Source organism: Tiliqua scincoides, chromosome 7 (assembly GCF_035046505.1).
Source record: "Tiliqua scincoides isolate rTilSci1 chromosome 7, rTilSci1.hap2, whole genome shotgun sequence".
Lineage (NCBI taxonomy): Eukaryota > Metazoa > Chordata > Lepidosauria > Squamata > Scincidae > Tiliqua > Tiliqua scincoides.
In genome coordinates this window covers 18,968,399-18,991,333 of record NC_089827.1, presented here as the reverse complement: position 1 = coordinate 18,991,333, position 22,935 = coordinate 18,968,399, and the positions used below count along the sequence as shown (strand labels likewise).

At 43.4% G+C, this 22,935-nt stretch overlaps 1 protein-coding gene across 1 annotated transcript in view; it reads right to left on the bottom strand.

Annotated features, from left to right (window-relative positions):
* Positions 1-12,549, bottom strand: part of ANO6 (anoctamin 6) — a 47,744-nt gene extending 35,195 nt beyond the window's left edge. The window contains exons 1-3 of the mRNA XM_066634427.1: positions 12,475-12,549; positions 7,713-7,844; positions 1,703-1,768 (exon numbers count right to left, since the gene is read on the bottom strand). Coding sequence (XP_066490524.1) covers positions 1,703-1,768; positions 7,713-7,844; positions 12,475-12,486 — 210 coding nt within the window. The 5' untranslated portion in view covers positions 12,487-12,549. The remainder of the gene's footprint in view (positions 1-1,702; positions 1,769-7,712; positions 7,845-12,474) is intronic.
* Positions 12,550-22,935: the final 10,386 nt, after the last annotated feature.

Genomic DNA, 22,935 nt, shown 5'->3' with positions numbered 1-22,935 from the left:
TTCCTGGGAGGCTGTAACATAACGACCTATGAAAGGGTGCGCAGCCTGGGCCATTCATTGGACTGACATATGACAAGGGCGCTGACTTCAATAGCCTGCCTATCTAGCATCATCCACATACACCCCATGCCTTTGCAGCTTTGCTGTCACCTGTTGGCATGATTGTCATTATGCTGCCCTCCCTGTCCCCCTGAAACTGTCTACTCATTGACTCTGTCAGCATAAGGGGCTCATGACCATAGACAAGTACCCTCCCTTGAAGCCCAAGGAGTCACAGAGTGAGGAAGCTGCAAACCCTGAGAGCAGAGAGATCCCTCTCCCTGCAGAGTCCCACACTAAGGCCGGTGACATACAAAACAACTAAGGTGGGGACATCTTGAGGATAGGCTTAGGCATTTATTGCCTTAAACCAATAAATCTGTCAAGCATCTAAATAATAAACTCATGTACAACAACAAAAAAGAGAATCCTACTACTAGTTATGACTATACATTCACTTCTATGAGCAAGAGTGCTGTCTTCAAAATGTTTTGATTGATGAACATTGCCAGTTGATGAAACTAGCACAGAAGTGACATAATGTGTGATCATAAATATGACCGAGTTGGGTTTAAAGCTTGAATTTTATCTCTTGCCCCTGCTCATTTGAGGCACATGCAATGAAGCTGATCATTGATTGCCCACAATATAAAATAACTAGGAGTGGATGCGGGTGCTGTAAATTGAGCCAGTTTGAAGTTGAACAATTTTTCTCTCGTGCATTTATTGCATTTCAGCAATATGTGATGTTGGATATCTAAAAGCAGGCATGATTGTCATGTAAAAATAAATGAGCAACAGTACAATTTTCAGCAGAGATTTCAAAGAAATAAAAGGAGACACAGAATAACATAAGAGGAGTATGGAAGCATAAGCATGTCCTTTCATTACTAATAGTGCAGTCACTGCATCATTGCCCAGCAAGGGAAAACACAGAATGATCTTCCAATGCAAGAATACAGAATAGGCAGATGACCAGATAAAAATGTATGGTAAGTACTGCAAATCTACACAAGTTCAGATAAAAGTGAATTAACTGCAGTGGTCCAAAGTGCTGTGTGTGCTGCAGTGTGCACTCAGAACCAAGGAGTTGAACCATGTGGTTCATCAGGTAGATGTGGTAGAACATGTGGTTCATCTGCATCAGGTAGATCAGTCTTTTTTAACTCTCTGGGTCAGGCAGTAACTTGCTTCAAAAGGTATTTCAGTAACCAGTTCAGAAACTCTGAACCAGTTTTGAACCCATTTAGAAATATTTCATGCAGAATAATATCAAGCCAAAATGGAAGAAAATGAGATGAATGATGCTGTTTTTATGCCCTCTTAGCCTATTTTTAGGGCCAGCATCAGCACATGGCACCCATGGACAAATGTGAGGACCAGATGATTAGGCATGCTAGGGTCGTTTATTTAAGTCCAAGTACTTGGACCAGTGTATATAATTGATTTGTTAAGTACACACCCGAAACCCCCAGAAATAGCAGATAAAAACAGTACATAGGATGTTCTTATCTTTCTCCCCACCACTACAGCCTGATTACAAAAAGATGGGAACAGTTCAGCTTATGGATAGACTTAAACACTGTTTCCACATAATTTCATTTTCTTCCACTAGATGCAACAATTCGCACATTTGAAAAAGTGCAAAGGAAACTTCACTTACCGACCTTGTTGCTTCAAGTTGCAAACCGCGTTTTATCAAGTTAGACTCGTATGCTTGCCTCTTCCTCTGTCAAAATTGATTGAAAAACAGTAAAACTTTTCTACCTGATGTCTATACACTTCAACAGAAATGCACAACGGTGAAGCCATAGAACTTCCAACAAAAAAAACCCAGATCATTGGATTTCACTCTATCACTGAGATGAAATTTAAAGGCTGGACTTCTTCCCAGATCAAGTTGTTAAGATGCATGTGCAAAATATTTTACCTCTAAACATGTCATGTATGCATGCAGTAAAGACATATGTGAAAAAGTATGTGCTACACAAGCACAGTAATTGCCAAGGAGCTAGGATTGGCCATGGGACCCTTGCAGGAGTACACTAGATGACAAGCATGGGTTTGATGCTGAAGAAAAGTGTGAAAAAGGTCTTATTCTCAAAGGCTGAAGGTGGGTGATGTTGTTCATAAGACAGAACTGAGGTAAATACTTAACACAGAGGTGTCAAACATTGGGGCATATCTGCCCTGGGGCAAGACAGGGCAAGTGCCCTGGGCACCAAATGGAGGGGGCACCAGTGTGTCTGCTCTAATTGCTTCCCCAGTTGTGAAGCAATTGACATGCAAACTTTCGACTCAGGAAGCAATGGGAGTGCCTGGTACCTGGGCGCTTGCAGCTACGGCTTGGGCAATTTTGCACCAGCCACTGCTGTGAAAGCGCTAGCTTGCTCTCCCAGAAGTGACCTCACATGATGTCATTATGTCATGTGATGTCACTCCGTTCCTGCTTGGGGCGCCATAGCACCCTGGTACGCCCTGGTTAAACCTAAGGCTTGCAGACCAGATATTACCCGCGGAAGCTCTTTTTCAGCCCCCATGATAATTGGGCTCTCCCAGGATCACAATTAGTTCCTGCTTAATGATGTCACTTCCAGCCCTCAGCAGGCACCATGAGTACTATTTGACCCACTGTATGAAAAGGGATTGGCATCCCTGACTTAACATATACTGCAGTATAATTAATAGTTTGATACACAATACCAACCACTAAATGCTTGCCCAAATGAAAAGGATGAAATCATCTCTGAGAGCTGCCTAGTATAACAGTAGATGTTTTCTAGATTATAATGACATTTAATCATTCTTAGGGTCACACTCTGGACAACTTTTGCAGGACCAGAGAGGAAGATGTGAAAACAGCCACCAAAGCCACAGTGGCATTAACTCTTACCAGTTGTTGTATCTGATGCATTGCCATTGCTATCAAGAGACCATTTTTAGGAAATTGAATGGAATATAGGGTAGGGGTGGGCTTTAAGATAAATAGGACACAAGAGTTTTAAGGCTGTATAAATTGTCAAACTAGGGAAGCGCCCCCATCCCTTGGCTAATAGTACCTTGAAGCTCAAAGATTTTCATTGGGACTACAGCACTGAGGTCCAATCCTGATATCTCCTATGGCTATTATTTCCCTGCTTGACTTCTCTTCAAATGCCAAAAATTTAAAAAGTAGTCGTGGTGGGAGAGGAGAGGGGCTCAATTAGGAGTCAAACCACTTGTGATACCAAATATGACATTAGGAATTCCATCTTTCTAAAGTGTGATTTGACATACATGTAGGAAGTTCCATGAAAACAAAGGTGAGAAAGTGAAAATTACACAGTAAAACAAAATGGCATTTTTGTTTGCATGATTTATACACTTCTGTTTCTGATTTGGCAGTCATTTTCATTCTTTGCTTTTTTAACCCATTGCAGGTAGTAGTTATGCAACACATAGCCAGTGTTCGTTGACTTTTTATTCTAATATCCCCAAAGTAAAATATAAAGGGTGTTGATGTTTTGATAAGACTGCACATCAAGCTTTACCATTAAGTAAAATGTTCAAACAACATCTTAGTTTGCCAGGTGATCAAACTGAATTTGAATGACTATTTGATTAGTACAAATGAATCAGTAAAAGCTTGTTTACTTAAAGCAAATCCTGCTAAACTGGAAAGTCCCTGGTCGGTTTCCCATGAAAAAGCTACAAGACAGTTTACAGATAACAGTTTACAGATTTACAGATACAGGTCAGTTTACAGATAACTCAAAACCACAGTTTAGATGTAGAACTACAGGAAGAAACCCAGGGCTTGTGAGCAATCATTTCCATCTCCCTGCTCCTCTCATTTGTTCTTCATCATTAGCCAGTTCCTGGTTTGCAGCGAACCATAGTTTGCCATATCCCATACCCAAACCAACCAATTAGTTAAAAAAGTTATTTTTATTTGTCCAAAGACAGATACTTTCTTGTTTCAGAACCAAAGCAACTAACACGTGTCAATAAAACAATTAATTAAAAAACCAAAAATTAACAACAAACAAAAATCCAACAAAAACCAAGGGAAAGCATCAAAAGTTAAGAAAATCCAAGCCAGGTTGCAAAAATTCCTTACGGTAGCAAATAAAAGCTCAGAAAATAACAAAGGCCCTCTGGAAAAAACTGTTTTTTTGCTTGCCACTTAAAAAGAGACAGTGTGTAGAGATCCATTTATCTGCCATAGAGAGGTCACTCTATAAGGTCAGCACCACCATCACTGGCCTATCTTAAGAAGTCACTCTGAGTGCGATCCAGAGCACTCGTTTGACCAGTGCAGGTTGCTGTCCTGTGCCATAAAGCACCTTTGGACTTCCTTTAGAGCAGGCTGGGCCAATGCAAGGATGCATGCCAGCATCCCTGCACCAGATCCAACCCCAGACACAAGCAGGCTGGTGTGGAGGGTGGGAGAGGGTGGTGGGAGGTTGGAATGGAGGCAGGAAGGGAGGTGGTGTTTGGGGGCAGGGGAGGGCTGTCTGGGAGGGCTGAGAGGGGGACAGAATTGGTCACTGCAGTGTAGGCCTAATCCTAATCCCCACTTCCGGGCTCTGCAGCCTTACAAATTTGCTGGCACCAATCTGAATAGCCCTGTAGGGGTGGCTGGGGCTCAACATGGGGTAAGAGGAAAAATATCCCCTCACATCAAGCTGCCCTCCAGCTAGCACCCACCTTGCACTGGATACAAAGGAGGCCACTTGGTCTGCCTGTTCCAGTGCATGTTAGGATTTGGCTGCTCGAGAGCGAAACTACACTTTCATTAAATGTACAGTATGGTCCTGAGTGTTCTTTAAAAAAAAGTCAGTACACAAAACTTTATATAGCAGCTGTGGCAATTTTCATTGAGACACAGTTGACTGAAGGGGTAAAATAACCTTGCGCACCATGGTCCTAATCTCCCCATGGCTGCTATTTAAATTGAAAAAAAGAACAAGCAACTCCACATTTACATAATCTGCGGTCTGGGTCTGCTGAATCATGTGGATTTTGCTCTACCCTTAAGCTTGCATCTGCATCACTGTGGCCAAATGACTGTGTTGCTATAAGTTATGAATGAATCACATTAGAGCGAGGATGCTGCTTTTCAGAAAGAGAAGAGATGGTTTTAAGAGACGTGATGGCATTAAAGTTCCCATGAATTTTACAGTGCATTGGGATTTAAATGCTTTGATACGGCCTTTTTCTGAGCCAGAAGTATTAAAAAAGTCTAACAGCATTTCTCAACTGGGGTATGCGTACCACTGGTGGTACACGATGTGGTGTCCGGTGGTACGCACAGCACCCCTGGACACTCACCACTTGGCAGCAAGGCCACGACATGACAAACAGTGGTAGGAGGCTTGGTTTGGTGGGTTGAGCTCCAGCCCGCATGCTTCAAAAAGCCCTACTTCCTGCCCCGAGCCTCTTACTGGTGTTTGTTGCTTTGCGTCTGGCCTCCCAAGCCAAAAGTTACTGGAGATGACGTCATCGCCAGTTACTTCCAGTGGAACTTCTGATAGGTGGACCATGCAAAGCGATATGTTGGACAAAGGTTGAGGCTAGGCTATCACTTTTCTCTCAACTTCTGCTTGCTCTGGATAAATCATGCATATTTTGAAAGCCAGAAGTACTTCTGAGACACACAGCATATGACAGGATATGAATTCTTAATACAGATAACCACTTCTAGTTCTATGTTTTATTCTAATTTCATTGGAAATGTTTAGGTTGGACAGAAACTCAGGATAAGTATTCTTCTTTTAACCCTCATAACTTGATGCATTCAGAACGTATCAAGAATTCATCTTGATGAATTCAGAATGCGTTCAGAATTCATCTTATGTGGCATCTTAATAAAAACATCAGGTAAAAGTGTAGGAGAACTACCACAACTAGGGTTGTGAGGGAAATCTAGCGAGCAGACCAAATTTGATGACATAATAATTATAATCTTTGGCACTGTTTATTTCATTGAGGAGGCAGAACCTGGGGCAGGAGTTACAGAACAAGCCTAGACAGGTTTAGTCAAAAGTAAGTCCCATTGTGTTCAATGGGATTTGCTCTCAGGAAAACACTTACTGGAGTATAACCTTAAACGTGAGTGTAAGAGACTGTTTGACTGCAGATTAAGGAGTATAGAGGTGTGATCAACTCTTTTACTGGCAACAGCAGTAATGTCTTTAAGTGCCAGGAAAAATTCAACCACTGAAGTGTCTCCTATTGTGGAGCTGCTGTGGTTGCAAAAACTATTCTCACTGAACCTCTTGTACCAGAATGAAGAAGGTCTTGTCAAGGCAGAATGTGGCACTACTATACTCCAGATAGACCACAGGCTGCCTATAAGAAACAGATGCTGTTCAGCTTGCTAGTGCTGGTGTGGCAGTAGCTATTTTTGTTGCGCTGGCCACAAAAGGACAGAATTATTCATATCTTTATTTCCTCATTGTAATTTTAGGCATTAGAGAGCACTGTAACTGTATCACGGCCGAATCCTATCCACCTTTCCAGCACCGATGCAGCCACAATGCAGCCCTGAGGAGTACTCTGTGACTGCCCCCCCCCCCGATGCAGTGCATGCTCTGTTGGCATCACTGTATCAGTACAGGAAAGTTGGATAGGATTGGAGCCTCACTTGAGAATGGAGATTGGGGATCACGTGGATGAACAATGGAAGCAATTATCGGAAAGCTAGCTAATAAGGGATACAGATTGCTTAGGCTTATCTCTGATATTTTTCTATGCGCAGCAAGAATTCTGTGTGTGTGTGTGTGTGTGTTTTAAATGTCGGAAGCAGTCAAAAATATACAGTGGCACCACTAGGGTTTGCGTCACCCTGTGCCGGCGCCAGTGCGTCGCCCCATGATGGACCTCCTCTTATGCAGTGGGCAAGGGAATGACCCGGGTGGTTGGCATGGTGATGCACCATTGTCTTGCCCCTGCTGGTTTTTTGGCTATAGAAGTTATAGCCAAACTACAGGGATAGTTGGCTATAGTTTGGGGATAGTTTGGGATATCCCCAAACTATAGATATAGTATAGGGATAGTTTGGCAAACTATAGCCAAACTATAGGGATATTTCAGCATGGTTTGTTCCATTGCATTCTGCATGAAAAAACAATTGAATGATATATAATGATGCATTATTCAAAAATACCAAGTTTTTAAAAATGTTGGCTAGTAATGGTGTCATCCCCCCATGTGCGTAACCCAGGGAGGCCCGCACCCCCTAGCAACGCCACTGAACGTATAATTATTCTTAGAAAAGTAAATTGGAAAAAGGAAACAATTATACTTTATAAATCTCTGCAGAACTTTATCAGATTGGGAACTTCCCTAATTACCTCTCTGTTGTAGATGCTAAGAAAAGAAACTAAGCGTGCTGCAACAAGCACTTTTGAATTTGAGGGTTGGATAATATATCTTCCAATTATAACTAAGTTAAAATTAAACCTTGGTTAAAAAAAGAAGCCACAGAACAACCAAGGGGAAAAACTGCAAATCCTTTTCTTTTTGTTTGAGATAGGATTATTATATAAATTATGACTCAGCTTATACAGTGAGAAAAGGCATGCCTTTGAAAGCTACTACAGCCTTTGACAAAGGCATGCTGAAAAAAGCAACCAAAAATCATCCTAAACCTTGATCAAGAATAGCACAAACCAGAAGGCAATTCATACCATTTGCTTTTTATAAAAGCTCTTCTTCTTATGATGCTCCTTTTTGCTCTCATCTTCATACACTAAAACGAAATCAATTCTTCTCTGCCCATCATTAAAGTACAGTGAGTCAGGTTTCAGATTAAACTCTGCCTGTAAAAAACATGAAGAAATATCTTCAGACATTAATTATAATGATCATCTACGCTTGTCTATGTGGTGTTCTCCAGGGTGGTGCCAAGAAGGACCACATTCCCCTCTGGGAAATCTGGTGCTTTTCCCCACCCTGAGATCAGGTAAAAATCACTCATGTGTATGTGGGGTAGATTCTCTGCCACCAGAAATGCAGAATTGGAGTCACATTTTCACCCCTTCACCCAGCTAGGTGGTCTGTCTACCCACTGACTGCCCATATGCTGTGTTAGGTTTGATATGGAAATAACTTTTGCATATATTTCAATTCCCCCCCCCCTCCAAATTTTTTTTCCTGAAAAAAAGGTTTTTTTCCTATGGCATCAACATTTCTGGAACTGTTCCATCTCCATTAAAGGTGTTGACAATTCTAACAAGAATCCTCTGCAATTTATTTATTTAAATATGTATATCCCATTTTTCCCTGGCCAGGCAAATGCCCAAGGTGGCTTACAAAATACGAAAGACAACAGAATATACAACAAATAAAACAATAAAAACAAATTTAAAAAAACAAACAGGGCGGCTATCTAGACCAACAGGATATAACAGCGGTTTCCAAACTTTTCAGCGCTGTGATATTTCTGCTAGTGCAGCAGTGCCTTATTGGGAGGGCCTAGAGGTCATGCTGGGTCTGCGACCCACTCTATTGGCCTCTGTGGGCCTCAGAATGGCCTGCGGAAGCAACTGGAAGTGACTTCTAGTCAAACTGAAAGTTGCTACTGGAAGCTTCTGTAGGCCATTCTGAGGCTTGCAGAAGCCCATAGAGTGGGTTGTAGACCTGGAACAACCTAGAAGAGGCCTCAGGGGCTCCAAAAAAGGCACTGCTGCACTACCTGGAACATCATGTTGGGCCCAGCACACATGGACTCGTGACCCACCAGTGGATCACGACCCACAGTTTGGTAAAAGCTGGGCTATACATAACAAAACAGCAACTATAAGAGAAAGTAGTAAAATGATACAGCATATATAGAGGTACAGGAGGCAACCACCAAACTGTCACCCAAATGTCTTACAAAATGAAAATCTTATGAGCCCTCACTCATAAGCAGCAGATGGAACGCTGGGTGCAGCACTACTCTGAGCTATATTCCAGAGAAAATGTAGTCACCGAAGAAGCTCTGAACAACATTGAGTGCCTGCTTGTGCTGGAGGAGCTTGACAGTGAACCAACCCTAGAAGAACTTCACGTGGCCCTGGACTCCCTTGCCTTTGGCAAGGCACCTGGAAAAGACAGCATCCCTGCTGAAGTCCTAAAGTGCTGCAAAGAGATCATCGTCACTGAGCTGCATGAAATCCTCTGTCTCTGCTGGACAGAAGGTGGAGTGCCTCAAGACATGAGGGATGCAAACATCATCAGGCTGTACAAGAACAAAGGCGACAGGGGTGACTGCAATAACTACTGTGGCATCTCTCTCCTTAGCGTTGTAGGAAAGTTGTTTGCCCGAGTTGCACTAAAGAGGCTCCAGGTACTTGCAAAGAGCGTTTACCCAGAATCACAGTGCGGATTCCGAGCCAACAGGTCCACCACTGATATGGTATTCTCCCTTAGACAACTGCAGGAGAAATGCAGGGAACAGCGACAGCCACTCTTTATAGCCTTCACAGATCTCATGAAGGCCTTCGACCTGGTCAGCAGGGATGGCCTCTTCAAGATTCTCCCCAAGACTGGATGTCCACCCAGGCTCCTCAGCATCATCCGATCCTTCCACAAGGACATGAAGAGCACTGTTGTCTTCGATGGCTCCACATCAGACCCCTTTGACATCCGAAGCGGCGTGAAGCAGGGCTGTGTTCTTGCACCAACCTTGTTTGGGATTTTCTTCACTGTCCTGCTGAAGCATGCCTTTGGAACCGCAACAGAAGGCATCTATCTCCGGACCAGATCAGACGGAAAGCTCTTCAACCTCTCCAGACTGAGAACAAAGTCCAAAGTCCAGCTGAAATGTCTGCGTGACTTCCTCTTTGCCGACGATGCAGCTGTCACTACCCACTCTGCCAAAGATCTCCAGCAGCTCATGGATCGTTTTAGCAAGGCCTGCCAAGATTTTGGACTGACGATCAGCCTGAAGAAAACACAGGTCATGGTTCAGGATGTGGACTCACCTCCCTGCATTACAATCTCTGCGCATGAACTGGAGGTTGTCCATGACTTTGTGTACCTTGGCTCAACGATCTCTGACACTCTTTCCCTCGATACCGAACTAAACAAACGCATCGGTAAAGCAGCTACCACGTTTTCCAGACTCACAAAGAGAGTCTGGTCCAACAAGAAGCTGATGGAACATAACAAGATCCAGGTCTACAGACCTTGCGTCCTGAGTACACTTCTGTACTGCAGCGAGTCATGGACTCTTCGCTCACAACAGGAGAGGAAACTGAACGCTTTCCACATGCGCTGCCTCCGATGCATTCTTGGCATCACCTGGCAGGACAAAGTTCCAAACAACACAGTCCTGGAATGTGCTGGAATCCCTAGCATGTATGCACTGCTGAAACAGAGACACCTGCGTTGGCTCGGTCATGTCGTGAGAATGGATGATGGCTGGATCCCAAAGGATCTCCTCTATGGAGAACTCGTGCAAGGAAAGCGCCCTACAGGTAGATCACAGCTGCGATACAAGGACATCTGCAAGAGGGATCTGAAGGCCTTAGGAGTGGACCTCAACAAATGGGAAACCCTGGCCTCTGAGCAGCCCGCTTGGAGGCAGGCTGTGCAGCATGGCCTTTCCCAGTTTGAAGAGACACTTGGCCAACAGGCTGAGGCAAAGAGGCAAAGAAGGAAGGCCCATAGCCAGGGAGACAGACAAGGGACAGACTGCACTTGCTCCCGTTGTGGAAAGGATTGTCACTCCCGAATTGGCCTTTTAAGCCACACTAGATGATGTTCCAAAACCACCTTTCAGAGCGCGATACCATAGTCTCTCGAGACTGAAGGTTGCCAACAACAACAAATGAGCCCTCACTGAAAAGCCATGAGGTAAGGGGTAGTTCTTTCCATATTACACGAAGGAAACTGAAGCTGAAAGTCATGCCTTGCCCAACATGAATCCATAACTGATGTCAAGGCATCCATGACTTCACCCAGAAGCTTCATGGTCTGAAGCTGAGATCTAGTTTGGTGACCTAACCTGGACGGGGATTATTATTTTTAAAAAAATTGATATCCCACCTTTCGAGAGCTAAAAAGGGCTAACAAAGTCATATCCAATAAAACATAATGTAGTAATATAGCACCATAAAATAAATAATAAAACACAGTAAGTTCTCAATTAAATTCCAAAGCATCCAAGCGTACCCCATAAATCATCACAGCAGCATGGAGCAACATGTAAATTAATAACAATATAAGAAACTAAAAGCAAGTCTCCAGAAGATTACCAGGAAACATAAAAGGCCCAGAAAGTCACTGGGATGCGCAAAATTGATCCCTGTGATTGGCAAGCAAGATGAGGCTTCTCAGTTGACCAGGGAATGTAGCACACAATAGTTTGGAGGGCTTCCCCAGGTCTCCTAATCCTTTATAAGGCATTTAAAACATCCGGTTTCTACGTGAAAGTGGAAGTCATGTTTTTTCAGCTTCAGAGCACAGTCAGAGCTTGGCAGAGGCCAGGGATGGACATCCTCAGTCTTTGCTGAGCTCAGAAGCCTCTCTGGCGGTGAGGGGAGTGGCCCCCTGGACCATGGGGACAGGTATTCACCCATATCCGGGGTTCCAGCTATCCACGGAGGGCTCCAAAACGGAACCCCCATGGATAAGGGAGTACACCCATACTTTGACATTATTACATGGTGTCTCTGCAGGCACAGAACTGTGCTCCTTATTTCCCACTAAGCAGGTGCTATGAACTGGAATCATTTTACTTTGTTAGAAATCCAATCAGAGGTTGCAATTAAACTGTAAGTAAAATGGGGCCACCCAAAATAAGGTGGTGTTTCCTACACACTCAGGGGACTCCCAAGATGCAAAGAATAACATCAGTTTGTAAATTAAAAGAAAATGTAAAGTTTGACTGAACATGCGAGTGTCCTCCAGGAACCACAGAATGTTGAAGATCAATGTGTGGGAGAGGAGGTAGAATAGATAACTGGGGAAGAGAAACTAGCCTGTCTGAGTGCCTGTCCGGGTGGGGAAGTTCACCACTAGAGTTTAAGGATGCAACATTTTGTTACTTGCTATCTTATATGTGGAAAATGGCTGCAGATCTGGTGCTTTTCATATTCAAATTACTAAACAATTTAAAAATTTGACACAGAGAAATACTCTTCCCATCAGCTACTCTGTTCTCTACTCAGATAACTATTGATTACAATGACCACGTAACCAAAAACACCAAAACCCACTCCGTATAGTTGTTCTTCAAACATGAGTTTTTCAGGATGCACAAAACTATCCTCATTTTCTGTGAAGCATGCACTAAGAAATTGTTTCACTCTGTTAGAAATACAATCAGATGCGTAAAACAATAGGCTAATTCTATAAAATGAGTTAAGTAAAGGGTAATGTGCTCAGGTGTTCTCAGTGTGCATTGGCTATCCAGTGTTATAAGACAGCAATGATATTATCAGGTGAAATAGTAGTACCTACCCATTGTGGCATACTGAGGGCTTGCTGGCCAGGTACTGTGCCATAGCTGGGAATGATAGTTTGTTCCAGTTCTTCCAAGACTAAAAAAAAAAATAAAAAATAAAAAATACATTTCAATGTGATTACAGACTTCAGCTATGTGACCTTTCCTTCATTCTTGGCATGTTTTCGACAGTGCACAGAGGTAGTGAGCCGGAGTGCACTGTTCAGGATTGGGCCCTTAAACATTTGTGCTTACATATGTATCTACAACACTGGCATGAAATCATATACTGTGACACTGCACTGACTCATAGTTCTTGATAAGCCCCACACTACACAGTTGCTGGCATAGTACATTTGGAAGACTAGGCTGCAAGTCAAACATTTTTAAAGCATCATTTTCTGAAATCATGTCATCCTTCAACAACCACAAAACTTCTTCAAGAGCGGCTTCGGAGATTGTTCATAGACTACTGAGACCCAGGGTCTTCCCACACAATAAATCCGAAGTTATGAGGGAGCACCACTATTGTGGAGATGTTGGATAGGGCAGTTATCACTCTTCCTAGTGATAACTAGGAAGTGATAATACTGAGTGCCAAAATAGGCGAGGGAGAGAGCAGGAGTAGTCCCCAGGGCTGGCTGCCAACATGTGCAGCCGAATTATGAGTTTAGTGCATTTTTGCCTGGCCCCCACAGGTGCACACATTTGGTCCCTGTTATGTATATGCATAGGAGAGGAAACAGTATGCATATATACTGCAAGAGGGATCTGAAGGCCTTAGGAGTGGACCTCAACAGGTGGGAAACCCTGGCCTCTGAGCGGCCCGCTTGGAGGCAGGCTGTGCAGCATGGCCTTTCCCAGTTTGAAGAGACACTTGGCCAACAGTCTGAGGCGAAGAGGAAAAGAAGGAAGGCCCATAGCCAGGGAGACAGACCAGGGACAGACTGCACTTGCTCCCGGTGTGGAAGGGATTGTCACTCCCAAATCGGCCTTTTCAGCCACACTAGACGCTGTTCCAGAACCACCATTCAGAGCGCGATACCATAGTCTTTCGAGACTGAAGGTTGCCAACAACATGTATGTATATGCAACATGGAACAGAAATGTCTTAAACAAAAATACACATTGCTTTAAAAAGGCCCCAAATTGTAAGAAGCTATTCTTTGCATAGGTGCAAAGGCAGGAAACATAGCCGGTGGCAAAGGAAATAGAATATGATTCACATTATTATTATTATTAACAGTATTTATATACCGCTTTTCAACTAAAAGTTCACAAAGCGGTTTACAGAGAAAAATCAAATAACTAAATGGCTCCCTGTCCAAAAAGGGCTCACAATCTAAAAAGATGCAAATGAATACCAGCAGACAACCACTAGAACAGACCGTGCTGGGGTGAGGTGGGCCAGTTACTCTCCCCCTGCTAAAAAAAGGAGCACCCACTTGAAAAAGTGCCTCTTAACCAATTAGCAGGGGTTACTAATTCCTACATTACTACAGTACTACATTACTATTCCACTCGGCCTCAAAAAACATGGGGATGGAACAGAAGGCCAGAACAGAATGGGAGCAACTCAAACAGGCTGGCCTTAGGAGCTGCGGGGCCCAACTGGAAACATTTTTTTGCGTGGCCCCAGATTCACAGTCAAGGTCTGTAGTATCTTATTTATTTATTATCTGTTTACAAAATTTTAATCCTGCCTTTATCCTGACCCAAAGCAGAACCTTAGGGATATTAAAAAAAAACGTGTTATAGACATTATTTCTTTACGGCAGGAAGGAATATAATCAAAATGTGTGCTTAGTGCATGTGAGTTAATGGACCAAATGGATCAAAGCACATTTTAATATAAAATTGCATACAGGACTAGTGTAGATTACACTAGTGCGGGGGCCCTTAGGCATGGAACCCAGTTGGCTTCAAGCCGGCCCTGAACTCAAACAATACCCACAGCCTTGAATAGTTTGGGCCCTGTATATGTGTTACTCTAGATTAGAACTGCAGAACCTGGACAAGTCTCCTGGAAATGACATCACAACAGGCTGTATCTGCTTGTGTGTACGCATGTGTGTGTCTGCGTACAAAGAGGCCTGCATGGAATGCAAGCATTCCATTCAGCATCTGTACATATCGTACAAGAGAGTGAAAGAAAGGTTGAGCCTGCTTCTGGACAGGAACAACTGGCAGGAAAATATGAAACTGTTAAACAATTACATGTATACTGGCAGTCATGTTATATTGTGAAAAAGGAAAACTGTGTGGGTGCAGTTTATGCACATGGACAGCTGTTTGTGCTGAGTGATAGCCCACGAGGTTCAGGCCCATTTTAATCACATCAGCAAGTTTCCAGATTTTCCGGTACAAGTTAAAATTGGCCCAAATCTCATGTAGGAGCTGCTTTGCACCAATGGCTTTGTACACAGAAGGCATTCCACAGAATTTCTCTTCTTGGCTGCAATTGCTCTGCTAGCATAACACATGAAATTGACCTAGGATTACAGGCTGTATAATCTATGGGCTGTAACAATCTATGCTTCATATTACAAAGATTTCTGGTTTAAATTTCTATTGCTTATATACAGTTGTGTTGAAATTTTTCTACCAGACGTTCCAGTTCCAGCAAGCAGTTGGGATGGCCGCATAGTTTTACTCCAGGGAAGGAAACAAAGAAACCTCTCAAGCAATTTTCCATTAGTGTTAAGCTACAGAGTTATGTGAGTCATAAATATTGGCCTTCTCGAGTGATCACAATTGGTTGGCCCTCAAACCAAGACTGGGGTTTGGATCAGATGGAGGAATTACAGCAAGAACTTTCAAACCACAACATTTTAAAAGCTAGATTTTCTTTTTTTTCTTTTTCTTTTGGAAAGGCATACAAAGGAAAAAAAAACGCTTTAGTGAACTCACACATATCATATAAACATCTAATCTTAAAATGAGCACTTGTAGCACTATCAGATATCCAAAGTGTCTGCTGTTACAATGCTGTCAAACCACTGCCATCAATCAATCAATCTAGTTTATTGCTTAAAACTATAAGTCGTCACAATACATTGAAAGAAAGAAAAAACAATAGCAAAGTATGTATCAACAACCAGTAGTAACATACTTCCTAGATCTCTTCCTTAAGATTTCTGGAGTTTTGCACAGATCTTCTTTGCAGCTATAGCAAACTTTGCTACTCACTACTGTCAAATACTGATCATCTATGACCATTAGCATTTTAAAAAGAAAGCTTAAAAACTTTGTTTTATCTGCCAAAAAGTTACATGAAACTTGAAGTCCTGTATACATCGTATATAGCACCTTTGGCTGGCTTATGAAAAGATCACATTTTGCTTACTTTGTGGTCCATAAAGAAACATTTGGCAGTTCCAACACTGTTTCTCTCATATTCAGTGTCAGTCATTCCAGGCAGAAAAAAGATCATACAAGGCATTTGGGTATATCTTATTTCTGCTGCAGAAAGTGCTATACCACATAGTGTCATGAGTCACTTTGGATTTTTGAATTTGAATAAATGTTAGATGAATTAGACAGAACAGGCTTGGGTGTGTATGTGGGGGGACGGGGACCAAAGACTATGACTGAAGACAGACTGGCGGCTGGGACTGGTGGTTTGAGATTCTCCAGATACAAGCACGTTTGAGGCCAAGAATGTACCTCCTTTGAATTCACACACCCTTTTTGGTTCCCAGGAAAAGTCTCTCAAGATAACAAAAGTATCAATGGACCATAAAAAATTATTGGATTGAACAAATTTCTGGAGGAAAAGTTCATTACAGGTTACAAGTCATAGTAGGTATGTGTAAGCTCTTGGTTTTAGAAGCAAGCTGCTTCTGATTGCCAGATGCAGGGGAGGGCACCGGGACGCAGGTTGTATCTGTTGTCTTGTGTGATCCCTCGGGCATTTGGTGGGCCACTGTGAGATACAGGAAGCTGGACTAGATGGGCCCTTGGCCCGATCCAGTGGGGCTGTTCTTATGTTCTTATTGGGGGTTTAACATTTGTCCAGGAATGAAGGAAAAAATAAAGTGGTGATTCAGTCAAGATATGTCGATTGGAAGGTCACTGATTGGTGCCAAAGTACAGTGATATAACTCTGGACTGGCAGAGAGATGATGGTCAAGAGGAAAAAAAAGCAGCCAGACAGCAAATAACTGACAAACAGGGTTAAAAGCAGGGCCAAGAAGAATAGATTGGAGAGAACAAAGATGACCACAGACCCCAAACACAAGACAGTGCCTGTACAAATCCCAGACTTAAGTGATGGAGCTACACTGGGGCTGGCAACCCTAAGTTGCATGCTTGAGTGAGAATGAATGGATTGGGTTCATCTGTAACAAAGTTCATAATATTAGCACTTGTGTCTCGAAACTCATTCTGGATCAGTAACTAGGTCCTTCTCAGCAAAGATCCCTGGGCTGGGCTTGAGTTTGATCATACATCTAGGCCAGCCTCAGCAAATTCTGTTGTGGCATGTGATCTTCAAAGCATCCTCAAAAAAATTAAAAGTAATCAACAACAGATCAACCAAGGTGAAACAAGAAGGCAATCACAAACTGCATCAGTTCCAGTGTGTATAAGAGAGCTTTACAGCTCATGCACCACAATCCTAACAGATGTGTTGACATACACCACACGTTCCTAAAACAGGCCGAAAGGCCTGTTAGACACACATTAAGGTTCAAATAGGGAAAAAGGATATTACATATCAGAGATGTCTCACCCACTCCAGTATAGTGAAAACAAAGTTAAAAGAAAGTGAAAACAAAAGGTATCGGCTCAGCCACTGTGCTGTAGAACAGTGTTTCTCAAGCAGTGGTACGCATAACACTGATGGTACTTAAGGTGGTGCCTGGTCACGTGCGAAGGATAACTACCGCCCAGCAGTGAGACTAGTGATGCAACAAATAAAAAAGCAATAACAGACGCAACTCGGCAGGCAGAGCTCCAGTGCATACTTTTTATGTGCTTGAAAAAGACCTCCTGTCCATGAGCATCTTACCAGTGTTTGTCACATTGCATCTGGTCTCCCAAACCAGGGGTAATTGGTGATGATGTCATCACCAGTTGCTTCCGCTGGTACTTCAATAGGTGGACTATGCAAAGCGGTACAGCAGAGGACAAATGTAGAGGATAGAGGATCAGTCACACCATCTCTACTTAACCCATTTTTGCCCAGCCCACAGATGTGCACATATGGTCCCTGTTGCATATATGCAACGTTGGGCAGAAATTTAACTTACCTCACAGATTGTTTTGAGGATAAAGCTTTGGAGAAAATATGGGATACAATAACCTAGGACAGTGGTGGCGAACCTATGGCACGTGTGCCAGAGGGGGCACTCAGAGCCCTCTCTGTGGGCACATGCGCCCACTGGCAGGCCTGGGCATGGGGCAGATGGGGCAAAAGCCCCAGGCACTGATCCAGGCAGCCTGGAGAGGGGTGCTGAAGCTGCAGTTCCCCCCCCCCGTGCATGTCACTTTAAATAAAACGGAGGCTTTTTCTAAGCTTCCGCCCCCTGAGCTCACTGCCCTCCTCGTTTTCTTTTCCTTTTGAATTTTGCCCGCTCTGCTCGGTTGAGGTCCATGTTATTCTCCTGAATGGCTCAGGGCAGTTCGCTGGCTGACCACCAGCCAATTGTAAGTGCCCTCCTGCAGCCTCACCTCCTCAGCTATTCCACTGCAAGAAAAAAACCTCAGAGCCTTTGCAGCCTGCCTTTCCTGAGAACAGGTCCCCACTGAGCGCCGGGAGAGGCTTTCCTCACAGCAGAGGCTAAGACAAGTCCTGCATGACTACTCAGAAGTAAGCCCCATTAGAGTCAATGAGGCTTACTCCTAGGAAAGAATGGCTGGGATTCCAGCCTTAGAGCCATTCCAAATGGTGGGAGCAAAATGGAGGCATATGCCTGGAATGGCTCCGAAGGGGAGGGAGAGGGGCCCCTTGGTTGTTACAGGGAGACTCCCTGCAAAACTTTGTGCTTTACACCCCCTCTAGCTACACCACTGCTCTCTTCTCCTCACTCCCTTTTCCAAACTGGAAACACCCTAGATTTGTTGCACAGCTGACAGCAAAATGTGTTGCTCTTCCCTTTAAAAGCCAAACAATGACCAAGCCTGTTGACATAAATTCCATATAGACTTGCCTCATACAGGAAGCCTCTGTACTGGCATCGGCATCCCGCCGAGAATTGCTGGAGTTATGCCGGTCTCTTGGATCACAATGATCCAATATTTTACCGATATCAGATGCTCCTGGCAGAACTAGATCTTCCCTAGTCCTGTACCTGGAAAGAAGATCTGTGTGTACTCCAGCCTTTGATGTTCAACAAAGGATTTCTTTTTAAGGCTGTGACCTTCCTTTGATAATGCAGAGAGGGTTCCCACAGCAGTTTTCTCTTATGACTATCTGATCACGAAGACATGCTTCAAACCAAGACACATAAAAACGATGGAACTTGCCTCTCCCTTCCTTGTTTAAAAATTCAACACTGAGTTTCATTTCTTTGTACATTTCAAGAGTTCTAGGGTATTTGCGTCCTGGACAATTGTGCCCAGTCATTGGGACCCTGAGACATTTGCTTCTGGGTTTTTGCATTCCACTATAACTGGGCAACAAACCCCATGTTATATATGCTAAGCCCCTTAACCCAACCCTAACCCTACCATTGTGTTTTAAAAAAAGAGAACATCTAATATAATATACATATATTGAGACACATATGTCCAGAACGCAAAAAGAATAGACGCAAATGTTCAGTGCTGGGATGCATTTGACCGGGATACAGTTGTCTGGGATGCAATGGTCCTGTCGCTCTTTTCAAGACATCATTTGCAGAGGCTTGAGGAACAAATGGTCTGCCCCACACCTCATGGAAGGGTGTTGTGTTGCCTGCTTTCTTATGCTACAGCAAAGTTTCACACGATCAAACTGATAGTTGGTTGCATTTTTGGGTCCCTTTGGGGAGAAGGGCAGGGTATAAATAAAGTTGTTGTTGTTGTTGTTGTTGTTGTTGTTGTTGTTGTTATTATTATTATTCCTTCCTTTACTATTTCAGTTAGAACAGAGATGAGGTCAGAACAGAACTTTTGCTGAGGAGCCAGATGATTGGCCCTTCCCTCCCAGTGCCCTTCTCTCCAGGCTGTTTTCTTCAGTTTTCCCCAGGAGCAAGTAATAATAATAATAATAATAATAAAACTTTATTTCTATCCCGCCCTTCTCCCCAAAGGGACCCAGTAATGGAAATACTGTCCATACTGTATACTGAATGCGAAAGTAAATAACTGCAGATGACTAATTTGCCAATCACTGATCTCGTGGCACTCCTGGAACTTTCCCTTCCCTGTTCCTGTTTTGACAGTCTTTTTAACATTAGCACAGCAGGGTTTGTACACTTTGCTTGAGACTGAGTCTTAAGACACTCTTAAGTGATTCAGGAATTGGACTTATACCCAGAAGATCCAGGTATAAATCCCTGCTTAGCCACAAAACTTCCTGGGTGACCTTTGGCCAGCCACTCTCTCTCAGCTTCACCTACCTCACAGGGTTGTTTTGAGGACGGGAGGAATTACATACATCTCCCTGAGCTCCTTGGAGGAAGGGCAGTATAGAAATATGAAAAATAAATAGAATAAAAAATAAAAATAAAACACTCTTCCATATCATTCCTCTGCAAAACCAGTTCACTTCATAAACATACCTGACCATTGAAACGTCTGCAAACCACAGAAAATGGTTTGCTGCCTCTCAGTCAGATATGTGCTTTCTTCATGAGTGCTCCATTGAAATTCCTGTAGCAGGTGTCCTTACCTGGCAGTCCTTCCATGTAGCTGCTGAAAGAAATTCTGTTGACAGCCAGGGTGGCTGGTAATGTACTTCAAGTTCGTTCCGGATGAGTTACAGCTCAGGATCTCACAAAAGCATTGACAACTGCTTTCAGAAAGGACTGAGTAGAAATAAAATCCCCCTAAATAGATACAACCTACTTATTTTTATAAGCTTTAATTTTTCACTTCAAAGACGCAACAGACAAGTGGCTGTGAATGTGCCAAGTTCTTTTAAAACGGCTGGTGTGCATGGAGAGAGTGAGGCACCGGTTTGTTGAGTGGAAACAGCAATAGGATCTTCTGGCCCAACCCATATATTGTGTAGATATTCATTCTCTCTTGGTGAGCCATGGGTCAAAAATCCTGAAGAACCTGACTGAGCAGATTAACATGGGGCAAACAGCTTTGCAAGAAACCGAAAAGAGGAAAGAAAACATAGAATAGTGGAAAGTTTTGACTGAGATACTATGAGTTTATTTCCTTTTCAGCTATGGCATTCAGAAAAGTTATGAGGATGGAGGTTTAGCTGGAGAGAAATATAAAAGCAACTAAAGCTGGAAACATAAAAACTAAATAAAACTCTTTGCTCCAATTGCAGTTTGATACAAGCCTTTGAAGCAGGGCTGACCGAGCAATGAGCCCAACTGAACTGCTCACTTCGAGCAGCCACTTCAACTGGTCACTTCGAGCAGCAACTTGAAGAGGGGCACCTTGCACCCTGAACCTGCCCATTGCCCCCCCTCTCGCCCGCCACCAGTGGCATAGCTAGAGGGGGTGTAACTAAGTTTTGGAGGAGCCTCACAGCAGTGTGCAAGGGTCCCTCCCTCTCCCCTTCAGAGTCATTCCAGGTGGGGGGGGGAAGAGCAAAACAGAGGCGTATATGGGGGGAGTGACCAGCTCAGGCGGGGATGGGACCGGTGGCGGCCCCCATGGTGCTGCTGGATACAGCGGTAGCCATTTTGGCGCTGCTGCACCTGGTGGTGCCAAGGATAGGATTGGGCTGCCCATGCCAGGTAACTGCATATAGAATTTCTTGTCTTAATTATTGTATAAATGCATCTTGAAGTGGGAGAGTAACGGCATGCTTGTTTCTTCGCCTCAGCTGGAAAGAATAACCGACACGCATGCCCTCTGAGTCACGTCTCAGGAATAATTGGGCTAGATCTTAGATGGGAGCATTCGTTGGTACCCGAGGCTGAAAATGAGTTTGTGAGGCTGGCCTGGGGGATTGCCATGGGTTTGAGGCAAAGATGCTGGTTACTGAACAGAATCTCTGTGTCCTACAAGACAGACGGCATCGCTTGAACAATTCCTCATATTTCTCATATGCCACATGCATCACTTTTAAAAGGTAGTATCGGACTTGGAGAGTAAAGCTGCCAAAAATAATGATTCCAGCTGCAAGCAAACTCAGGAGCATTACCATGGGAACTATCACACATTTTAGATCCATTTAAATGGTTATGGGTCAGGAGTCTGTTGAATAATGTGTCTGTAATATAGATCAACACTTAGATGTTACCCTGCTAGCCGATATATGCGGAAAAAATCACTGCTGCACAGAAAAGATGAAATCCGCTTTTCTTTTTACTTTACTACACAGCATAGAATTAGAACTTGTCTTAAGGCAACTGCCCTCTGTCCAAGTCATATGTATGCCTGGTATAAAATGCAAAGGAATCAATAGTCAGAAAGTTCAGCACATTCTATTTAGGTTTCTGCTAAATCTACAGCTTGTTAAATTCTATCTACCCTCTAAAGCAGGGGTGTCCAAAGTTTTTGGCAGGAGGGCCACATCATCTCTCTGACACTGTGTCGGGGGCCGGGGGAGAAAAATAATTAATTTACATTTAAAATTTGAATAAATTTACATAAGTTTACATAAATAAATATATTAAAGATGAACTTATATGAGTGAATGAAGGTCTTGCAATAGCTTAAGGCCTATAAAAGGCCTTGCACAAAGCAAGGCTGGCCTTTCCTTTACTGCCTTTGCTGCATCACAGACGTGAAACAGTAAGCAGTGGAGGAAGCCCTCATCCCACAGCTCATGCAAGAAGTCAAACATTTGCCCTCAGGCTGAGAGCAGTTGCATCGGGCCAGTGCGAGCTCCAACAAATCTCCTGAGGGCCAGAGGCTCATCGGAGACTGGGGGCTCCCTGAGGGCCACATTGAGAGGTCTCGAGGGCCGCAAGTGGCCCCAGGGCCGGGGTTTGGGCACCCCTGCTCTAAAGCTTCAGTGGCTCCTGCTTAAGTGACTCATTCAAAGAAAACCTTTAAGGCCATTTTCAAGTTTTCATAGTGTCAAGTTTATTGTGTGTACTTCCTTTTAGTTTTCCCAAAACTGCATGTCTTCCAAGTAATAAAATAGGTATCTTACAGCCCAAGCCTATCCACACTTTCCTGGGACTAAGCCCCATTGACTCTAATTGGACTTACTTCTGAGTAGGCATGCATAGGATTGGGCTGTAAAACTCCTGACCAGAAAGGAAGTGGTGGGAGAAACAAAGAAAAAAATGCACAGCTAGTTAGCACTGTTCATTGTGGGCAGGATATGGGTCACATTTTTATTTATTCATTTTTTAATGATTCAAGTCACTGTAGCCAGCTGAGCTTTTGTTTTTTGTGTTTTAAACATGGTAGTG